The 9,338-nt window shown below is 63.6% G+C and overlaps 7 protein-coding genes across 7 annotated transcripts; 4 read left to right on the forward strand and 3 right to left on the reverse strand.

Annotated features, from left to right (window-relative positions):
• Window positions 1-143: 143 nt before the first annotated feature.
• On the forward strand, window positions 144-992 carry OT_ostta01g02220 (Short-chain dehydrogenase/reductase SDR; the record flags this gene model as incomplete). The annotated part of the gene is made up of 1 exon (XM_003074233.1): window positions 144-992. The coding sequence occupies one exon, from the start codon at window positions 144-146 to the stop codon at window positions 990-992; it is 849 nt and encodes a 282-aa protein (XP_003074280.1).
• Window positions 993-1,093: 101 nt separating this feature from the next.
• Window positions 1,094-2,395, reverse strand: OT_ostta01g02230 (unnamed product; the record flags this gene model as incomplete). Its single annotated transcript, XM_003074234.1, has 1 exon — window positions 1,094-2,395. The coding sequence occupies one exon, from the start codon at window positions 2,393-2,395 to the stop codon at window positions 1,094-1,096; it is 1,302 nt and encodes a 433-aa protein (XP_003074281.1).
• A 58-nt stretch (window positions 2,396-2,453) lies between these two features.
• Window positions 2,454-3,959, forward strand: OT_ostta01g02240 (26S proteasome non-ATPase regulatory subunit 5; the record flags this gene model as incomplete). Its single annotated transcript, XM_022985307.1, has 1 exon — window positions 2,454-3,959. One exon carries the CDS (start codon window positions 2,454-2,456, stop codon window positions 3,957-3,959), a length of 1,506 nt encoding a protein of 501 aa, XP_022838198.1.
• Window positions 3,960-4,132: 173 nt separating this feature from the next.
• On the forward strand, window positions 4,133-6,144 carry OT_ostta01g02250 (DNA-directed RNA polymerase III subunit Rpc5; the record flags this gene model as incomplete). Its single annotated transcript, XM_022985308.1, has 3 exons — window positions 4,133-4,185; window positions 4,346-4,418; window positions 4,513-6,144. The coding sequence occupies 3 exons, from the start codon at window positions 4,133-4,135 to the stop codon at window positions 6,142-6,144; spliced, it is 1,758 nt and encodes a 585-aa protein (XP_022838199.1).
• A 136-nt stretch (window positions 6,145-6,280) lies between these two features.
• Window positions 6,281-6,652, reverse strand: OT_ostta01g02260 (unnamed product; the record flags this gene model as incomplete). The annotated part of the gene is made up of 1 exon (XM_003074237.2): window positions 6,281-6,652. One exon carries the CDS (start codon window positions 6,650-6,652, stop codon window positions 6,281-6,283), a length of 372 nt encoding a protein of 123 aa, XP_003074284.2.
• A 250-nt stretch (window positions 6,653-6,902) lies between these two features.
• OT_ostta01g02270 (Actin-related protein 3 (Arp3)) lies at window positions 6,903-8,147 on the forward strand (the record flags this gene model as incomplete). The annotated part of the gene is made up of 1 exon (XM_003074238.2): window positions 6,903-8,147. The coding sequence occupies one exon, from the start codon at window positions 6,903-6,905 to the stop codon at window positions 8,145-8,147; it is 1,245 nt and encodes a 414-aa protein (XP_003074285.2).
• A 22-nt stretch (window positions 8,148-8,169) lies between these two features.
• OT_ostta01g02280 (unnamed product) lies at window positions 8,170-8,883 on the reverse strand (the record flags this gene model as incomplete). Its single annotated transcript, XM_022985309.1, has 1 exon — window positions 8,170-8,883. The coding sequence occupies one exon, from the start codon at window positions 8,881-8,883 to the stop codon at window positions 8,170-8,172; it is 714 nt and encodes a 237-aa protein (XP_022838200.1).
• Window positions 8,884-9,338: the final 455 nt, after the last annotated feature.

Below are 9,338 nucleotides of genomic sequence, written 5' to 3' on the forward strand. Positions count from 1 at the left end.
CGATGCCCAACTCTCGAACGGCATGCAAATATGTAAACAATGAACGATGGTGAAGACGAAACTCCACATCCACCGCCGACCGAGCCCTCTGCGACGCGCGTCGCGTCGCCCGCGTCCCGCACTCTCCGACGCGTGGCTTCGACATGTCCCTCGCCTCTCGCGCCGCGCTTCGCACGACCAGCGCTCTCGGTAGACGCTCCGTCTCTCGATCCACCCGCACCGTGCGCTCCGTCACGCGATGCGACGCCACGGGCCCCGTGTGCGTCGTCACCGGTGCCTCGAGAGGGATCGGCGCCGCGATCGCGTTGAAACTCGGTGAATCCGGTGCCCGCGTCGTCGTCAACTACGCCGCGTCCGAGGGTCCGGCGAACGCGGTGTGCGAACAAATCAAAGCCGCGGGCGGGGACGCGATCGCGGTGAAGGCGAACGTGGCGAATCCGGAAGAGGTTGACGCGTTGTTCAAGGCGACAATGGATAAGTTTGGCGAGGTGAACGTCCTGGTGAACAACGCCGGGATCACCAGAGATACGCTGATGATGCGAATGAAGCTGCAACAGTGGCAGGAGGTTATCGATTTGAACCTCACGGGGGTTTTCCTGTGCACGCAGGCGGCGACGAAGCTCATGGGGAAGAAGAAGCCGGTGAGCGGACGGATCGTGAACATTACCTCCGTGGTGGGGGTGACGGGGAACGCCGGTCAGGTGAACTACTCCGCGGCCAAGGCGGGGGTGATCGGTCTCACCAAGACGGTGGCGCGTGAATACGCCGGACGTAACATTCAGTGCAACGCCATCGCGCCGGGTTTCATCGCTTCAGATATGACGGCGGTTCTCGGCGAGGAGCTCGAAAAGAAGATTCTCACGACAATCCCGGCGGGCCGATACGGTCAACCGGAAGAGATCGCCGGTATGGTCAAGTTCTTGGCGATGGATCCGGCGGCGGCGTACATCACCGGCCAGACGATCCACGTCGACGGTGGCATGGTCATGTAAGGTTCTCGACCGCGTCGTTCAACCTAGGGTTGATAACTTTTGAATATATTGACAACAAATTCTTCCTCTTTGCGTACAAAACTGAGCGATTGCGCTCTCGACTAGTCCACGGACTTCACCCTCGGACCCTTCGCCCACGGGTTGCTTCGCCTGTAGTAACCTCCGACGTAGACAATCTCTGGTTTCGGCGGCGGCGGTTCGACGTATTGCTGTTGCGGCGCTGGCTGCTGCGAGAGCAGGCGTCGGCGGTCGTTATTTTCGTCTTCATCCGATTCCTCGACCGTCGCGGGGACGGGTTCGGGATCGTTTGTGACTTCTACAGCCACCGGTTTGGGCCCGGCCAAGGGGTCGGGCACGGGGTCGGGGTCGATAATGACCACCGGTTTGGGCTCGGCCACGGGGTCGGGGTCGATAACGACCGCCGGTTTGGGCTCGGCCTCAGGCTCGGGCATCGGTTCGGGTACGGGCTCGGCGACGGGCTCCGGAACGGAGGCAGCTATCTGGACGACCTCGATCTCATCCTCAGGGGCCTCCTCTTCGACCATATCCTCAGCGCTCGACGACACTTTCTTAGCTCCAAATCGAGAGAAGAACCCACCGAGGTTGAACGCTGAAGAAGCCGCGGCTTCGTCCTCATCCTCGGAAACGTCTTCGACAACTTCAATCGCCACCGCGGTCTCCTGTTCCGCCGCGCCCGCGTCGACCGCGGCATCGTCCTCGTACACGTCCTCGACAACATCTTCGACGACTTCAACCGCCGCGGCGGTCTCCTCTTCCGCCGCGCCCGCGTCAACCGCGGCATCGTTCTCGTCCACGGGCGTCTCCGCCGCGCTCGCGTCCACTTCAACCGGATCCGGAACGATCGACGTCGGTGCTGGCGACGGTGCGGTCCATCCATCGACGTCCTCCGCGTCCGCCTCCGGGACGACGTCCAGCGCGGCGTCTTCGCGCGCCTCCCCCTCGCTCACCTCCGCCGTCGTTTCATCCAGTAACGATCGCTCGACGTCCATCGTCATCTCCACGTCCGTCTCCCTCTCCTCGACGACCTCCATCGCGTCTACGCGCGCGTCGTTCGCGTCTTCGTCCGCGTCCTCCGTCTCCGCCTCCTCCGTCTCCGTCGTCGAAATCATCATCCCCTCCTCCGTCGTCTCCGCCGACGCCTCGAGCGCGTCCTCGTCCGCATCGAACGCATCGAACGCGTCGTCATCACGTCCCCATCCGTGCACGACGTCGCGTTCGTCGGCGTCGACGCGCGCGTCGCGTTCGAATTCAAACTGTTCGTCCAACGCCCGCGGCTCGTCGACATCATCTTCCGTCTCGTCCAGCCACGCGTCGTCGAACGCGTCGGCGGCGAGGACGAGGGCGAGCACGCACACCGCGAGCGTCCACGCGCGCCGTCGCATCGTCCCTCGCACGCGGCGCGCGACGCGAGGTGCCGACACACGCGCGCGCGCGTTTCTAATGGACACTTTGTGGGACGTCGCGCGCGATTGCGCGCGCGTCCCGGGGACGCCGAGCGAGGACGTCGCGCGGACGTTCTTGGAGACGTACTCGTGGGACGTCATCGCCGATCGCGCGCGCGAGGTGACGCGAGTGGGAGATGAAACGTTGATGGATGACGTGACGGCGTTGTGTGAAAAGATGAGTTCGACGGTCGTCGGGGCGGAATCGCTGAGCGAATCGCTCGACGCGACGCGTGGACGCGATGCCGTCGACGCGTGGTTGCGTTCGAGCGATGCGAGGGTGGTGCGATTGGCGTGCGGGCTCGTGGGGGCGGTGTTCGCGCGCGGACGGGACGCGCGCAGAGTCAGAGCGCTGGGAGAGGCGACGCGGAGCGGATTGGCGCGTGTTTTGGTGCGTGGATCGACGGAGACGGCGAGTTTGGCGTCCAAGGCGTTGTTGTCGTTCAGTGGGCGCGCGATCGAGGGGTTGGAGGAGACGCTGAGAGCGGTGCTCGAGACGGCGCGAACGGAGGGGGCGAACGGAGAGGGAAACGCCAGGGCGCTCGCGTTCGCGGCGAGCGCGGCGTCGGCGAGCGATGCGGCGGCAGAGATCGTGGTGCGCTCGGGGTCGTTGAATCAATGCGTTCGAGAGATCGAAAGCGAGGATCTTCTCGCTGCGAGCGCGGCGATGGAGATTCTCGCCGAGGTGGCGGAGTCGTCGCCGGGCGCGGCGAGCGGTCTGCGGCGCGTTGATTCGTTGAGCGATGCGCTCGAGCGCATCGCGCTCGATGAGAGCGGCGACATCGGTGTGCGTATGAGAGCGATCGTCGTCGGCGCGCGCATCGCCGCGACATCGACGAGCGGTGATGACGCGTTGGTCAAAGACGCGACGCGGACACTTTTAGAGCTCTCCAATGACGAGCCATCTCGAGACGTCTTGGACGCCGTCGCGGAGGCTGCCGGGGCGATATGTCTGTCAAACGCCAGCGTGGCCGGTGCGTTCGTGACAAAGGCGAGGAAGCTCGTATTCGACGTCGCGCACAGGGCGCTTCGCGGAAGCGGGCAGTCGCAAGTCGTCGCCCTGCACTCGATGGCCAATATGTTTGGCGCAGAGCGCGGAGACGATCGATCGATCGGCGTCGACGCGGAAGCAATTCTCGCCGACGCGTGTTTCACAGCGTGTGGACCGAAGACGTTTGGTGACGTCGTCTTCGCCGCTATCTCCGTCAAGAGCGACCACTTTCTCGACTTGCGCGTCGCCGCGTACCGCCTGATTGGCGCGCTCGGCGCTCGGCGCCCGTTCGCTGAGGAGATCGCCGCCCACCCTGAGTGTCGCCGAACGCTTTGCCAAGAACGCGAGCGCGTGTCCGTCGCCGCCACTTTCCGTGCACGCGCCCTCGAAGCCCTCTCCCGGGCGGAGATCGCCGACCAAGCCGCGCGCGCCGAGTTCGCTTCAGCCGTCTCCGCGCCGTCGCCGCGCAACCGCGTCGTCGCCAGACCCGACGTCGACGTCGCCCACCGCTAGCCCACCTCCATGAATCATAGCATCACACCATTCTCCATCGATCACCGACATCGGGCATCCCATGATCAATCGCGCGCGCCACCGTCCGCTTCGCCGCCGGACCGTTCCGTCGCGCGCGCCAACCACCTCAAAACCCACTGGTCCTCGACACTTCCCGACACGTCTCGCGCGTCATGGTCGGCGTCGCGCGCGGTGACGTCAAGCCAGAGCTCGACGATGATAACCCGTGCGTGGCGTAGACGTCGTCGCGACCGCGTGGACGCGCGCGTCGCGTTGAAACGCGTCGATGAAGTGGATTCGACGGCGGCGGCGGTCTCGGTCTCCACGGGAAAAGCTCGAACGACGAGTGACTGACGACGACGACGCGACGATGCGATCGCGACCAGGGTGGTGACGACAATGCCGGTGTACTTTAATCGCGTTCTCCCGCAATCGCGCGAAGGCTTGGCGCTGGTGCAGGTACGGAGAGAGTCGTCGCGCGGTGGAGACGCGAAGGCGACGAACGCGACGCGAAGGCGAACACTGACGATGCGATGACATGCGGTTCGAGCAGTACCCGCTGCGACCGGCGGAGCGGCCGTATGACGTGGAGGGGTTGGAACAGGTGAAGTTCAAGCGAGAGGCGATGCGATTGGAGATGACGCTGCCCATCGAGGCGAACGAGAGGAATCGAGACAACTCGGCGGCGGACAGTCAGAAAATCACATCGCTCGTCTTGACGAGTGCGAGCGCGAAGACAGAGGCGCATCACGGTGGGGTCGTGGTCGGTACCGTGCGAGATGGGGGGCTATATCTCACGCCGATCGACGCAGTGTATCAGATGCGACCAAGCTTGCGTCACTTGGACGCGGCGGATAGCGCGCTCAAACCTCGAGATTACGATAGGGAGGAACGAGAAATGCAGGAAGAGGAGGAGAGAAATTTGCTTCCGCTTCAGGTGCAAGTGCGACGGAGAGAGACCACGAAACAGACTGAGATTCGAATGAGTTCGCACGCGTATCTGCGTCAGAGAGAGTCTGAGGAGTCTTGGATTTCGCTGAAGCCGTCCATGCCTGGCGACGACGAAGCGGGCGCACTTCGAGCGGCCGTTACGACAACACGCGCGGAATCGTGCGGCCAGACGATTTCAGCGCGAGAATACCTCGACGCATTGTGCCCCGTGAGCGGAAGCAAGCGCGTCGCCCCCGAGGACGAAGACGCGAACACGCTCGGCGATGGAAGCGGTCTGAGTAAATCTCAGCTCGCGTCTTTACCTATCGAGCGACGCATCCGGACGCTCTTCGCAAAGGGTCAAAAGTCGGTTATGAAGTTTAGCAGAATTCGTCAATTCGTGACGGAGAACATAGAGGTCGATAGGCTAATCGAAGTGATTCAGGACTGCGCCCACTTGGTACAGGGTAACTGGGTGGCAAAGTCGACGCTTCGCTGCGGCGGCAACGTGACGTGGGAAAACATGCGCGATTCGGCGCTCTTCCAGTTCGCTCGCGCTCGAAACGTCAAACCAGAGCTAGTATCCAACTGCCTAAAGCGTAACGGGACCAAACCGGATCCTACGCTCGCAAAGATGCGACGGGAAGTTCTCGCAGAGTTCTCGTCTCCTCGAGGTTACGGCAGCGCAGCGGATGGATTCGAGTTCAATGAGTCTACCGACGAAGGTTTCCTTGCGGATTTTCCGGATGTCGCACAGAGAGAGATGGAGTCTTGGCTCGCCTTGGCACCGTCTCTTGACGTCACGCTCCTGTCAAACGAGCTCACGATTCCGAGCGTTCCGCCGCATGTTTCGCAGGTTCGTCTCACGTCCGTTCGATCGCTCGTGTACTCCAGATTCGAGAAGAAGACTCATCTTTCTCTGGTGGATATTCGAGCCTTCCTTTTGACGCAGGCACCCGACATAGCGGCGTGCGCGTACTTCAGGCAGGCCGAGTTACTCGGCATGTTCGACGGCGCCCTGGCGTGCATCGAGGGCGTGTGCGTCCTCGTGTCCGTGGACGATCCCGCGATCGATACTCTTCGACGAAAAATATTAGGCTTACTCTACAAGCAAGGCGGTGCCGTGAAACGCGCCGAGATCATGGAAGTCGCGGGTCCGACGAGTCAGCACACGTACACAAAGGTGCTCTCCGACCTGTGCACGTCCAAGGGAAACCTGTGGACCATCAAGGCTGCGGAGGAATTGCAATTTTAGGCACCTAGGACCTGCGATTCCTTGGATGGAATTCCCAATTCTCCGCGACGGCGCGTGTAACAACATCCCATGTTTCATCGACTCCTACGTTACGCTACAATCGTCTAGGGCGCGCCGACGCCCTCTCGTCGTCCGCTCACTTTTTCCCACCCTGCTCCTCCATCCGCAGCTTAAGCGTGCGTTCAGATTTCGTCAGGATAAAATCATCCCACACCTTATCCAACCCCTTCGCCTTACTTCGCTGCCGCGCTCGATACGCCGCGACGAGCTCCGGTTGCTTCGCCAACGCCTCGCGTCGCTTCGCCTCCAACGCCCCCCGTTCGCGCTCCCACTTGTGTCCCTTCCCCGCGCGCTCGACCGTCTTCTGCACCCCGGGCGTTCGGTCCCACGGCCACGGGTGTCCGTTCGCCAGCGCCGCCGCGCGCAGCGCCGCCACCGCGCGCGCGGGCAACTCGGGCGCGCGAAACCTCCCGCGCGCGTCCACGCGCGGCGCCCCCGCGTCGGGCATCTTCGCCAGCGCCCGCGCGAGCTTCTCGGGGCATCGGAACATAAGTGCGCGAGGTCTCGGTGGACCAGCGCGCGCGTCGACGGACGCGGGCGCGGCGGGGGCGCGCGCGGTCGAGGATCACGCGTGAGCGCGCCACGGGTGTGTGTGCGCGCGCGCCGCGGACGACGACCGCGACGCGCGCTTCACACGGACGCGCGATCGATCGGGACGCGTGGACGAGTGTAGTGCGCGCGCGACGACGACGCGGGCGATGGCGCGGGAGGACGCGATGACGCGCCCGGCGGTGGTGATCGACAACGGCACGGGCTGGACGAAGATGGGATTCGCTCGAAACGTGCGGCCGTCGCACGTGATCCCGACGTGCGTCGCGGCGAACGGGGCGACGACGAGCGGGAAGATGATGGATGATTTGGACGTCGCGATCGGGCGGGAGGCGATGGCGCTGTCGGCGTCGAGAGAGGTGCGATGGCCGATCAGACACGGGACGGTTGAGAATTGGGAGGACATGGAGCGGTTCTGGCAGGCGAGCGTGTGTCGATACCTGCGGTGCGACCCGGAGGATCATTACTTTTTACTCACGGAACCGCCGCTGAATCCGCCGGAGAATCGCGAGTACACGGCGGAGATTTTCTTTGAATCGTTCAACGTGCCCGGGTTGTACATTGGCGTGCAGGCGGCGCTCGCGCTCGCGGCGAGCATCGCGAGTAAGAAGCAGAGTCAGTACGCGTCGGCGCTCACGGGGACGGTGATTGATATCGGGGACGGGGTGACGCACATCATTCCCGTGAGCGATGGGTACGTGTTGGGAAGCTCGATCAAGAGCGTGCCGCTCGCGGGACGGGACTTGACGACATTCGTGCAGTATTTAATGCGAGAGCGCGGGGAGAAGATACCCCCGGAAGACGCCATGGAAGTCGCGAGGAAGGTGAAAGAGGACCACTGCTACGTGTGCAAGGATATGGTGAAGGAGTTTCTGGCGCACGAACGAAAGCCGGGTGAACACGTCGTGCAGATTAACGGCACGCGAGGAAAAACCGGCGAAAAGTGGTCGGCGGACGTCGGCTACGAGCGCTTCCTCGCACCCGAGGTGTTTTTCAACCCAGAGATTTACTCTTCGGATTATATCACTCCACTTCCCGAGTTGGTGCACCAAGCTATAGCGTCAAGTCCGATCGATACGAGACGCAACTTGTACGGGAACATCGTGCTGTCGGGCGGAAGCACCATGTTCAAGGGGTTTGGGAAACGCATCAAGCGAGACGTCAAGCGATTGGTAGACGAGCGCATTGCGGCGACGACCAAGGGAGGGACGTTGACGTCGAAGGAGGTGGACGTCGAGGTGGTGACGCACAACTTCCAACGCACCGCCGTTTGGTTTGGAGGTAGCGTCCTCGCGTCGACGCCAGGTTTCTATTCGAGTTGCGTCAGCAAAGCTGATTACGAGGAACATGGTGCGAACATCGTTAGACAAAATCCCGTTTTCCGTGGAATATAGGATTTTCTATGACAACTAACTGCTACAGCGCCGTACGGCGACGTCCAGCGTCCACCGCGCCGTGTGCGTTGAGTAGCTCCCGCTCGCGCTCCGTCTCTTTCTTTTCTCGCTCCAGACGCTCGCGTCGCAAGCGCTCCATCTCACTTTTCGAGCTCTCTCGTTTGGACGACTTCACTCCCTTTTCGCTCCGTCGTTTCTTCTCTCGCCGACGCTCTCGCTCATCTTTCGCATCCGCCTCGCGCGCGCGCTTCGACGCGCGCCCGCTCGTGAGTCGCCGTAGCGCCTCGTCATCCTCCCGCTCCGCCCGCACTCGCGACGGCAACGTCGATCGCGGATTCACTTCCTCTTCGTCTCCGATCGTTCGCGCGTACCACGGCGCACTCGCGTTCGTACGTCCTCCGAAACGCGTCCCGCTCTGCTCGGCGTCCCGCTCGCGCGCGTCCCGTTTCGCGTCTCTCCCCCCCCCATGTTTCGCCGCCATCTCTTCTCGAGCGAACAGATTCACGTGTTCGCCGCCCACCGTCGACGCGCGTCCCGATATCGCGCGTTCCTCCGCCTCGCGCACGCCGAGCGCCTTCCAACGCGCCGAGCGAGCGTCGTTTTCTCGCTCGCGAAGTTCCTCTTCAGCGATCTCTCGCGCCAACGCCTCGTCCCTTTCGACGCGCGCGCGCTGTTTCGCCCCGTACACGTTCCAGCTCTTGTGCGGTAAGATGTTTAACCCGCCGTGGCCGCCCATGACGCCGCGAGACGGCGAGACGACGACGCGCGCGAGGCGCGGAGTGGCGCCGAGAAGGCCGCGACGCGCGACGACGCGTCCCGATGTCGCCACGAGCGCACGCGCGCGCGCGAGGACGCGAACGAGAGACAATGCACTACACCGACGCGCTAACTCGCCCAGTCTCGCGCCACCGCGCTCGCTCTCTGCGCCTCGCGCGCCTCGCTCTCTCGCGCGCGCTCCGTCTTCGCCCGCTCCGCCCCGCGCGTCGCCGCCTTCCCGTGCGCGCTCCGTTCGAACGCCTCCAATCTGCGCGCCGCCGCATCGCTCGCACCTCTGCGCGCCGCCGCCGCCGCGCGCGCCTCCGCGCGCGCCGTCGCGCGCCGTCGCCGTCGTCGCGCCGCGCAGCATCCAAAGCAATCCAAACAATCCACCCCTCGCGCGTCCGCGTCGTCGCCCCCGTCGTCATCGGACGT

This window comes from Ostreococcus tauri, assembly GCF_000214015.3.
Source record: "Ostreococcus tauri WGS project CAID00000000 data, contig chromosome 01, whole genome shotgun sequence".
Classification (NCBI taxonomy): Eukaryota; Viridiplantae; Chlorophyta; class Mamiellophyceae; order Mamiellales; family Bathycoccaceae; genus Ostreococcus; species Ostreococcus tauri.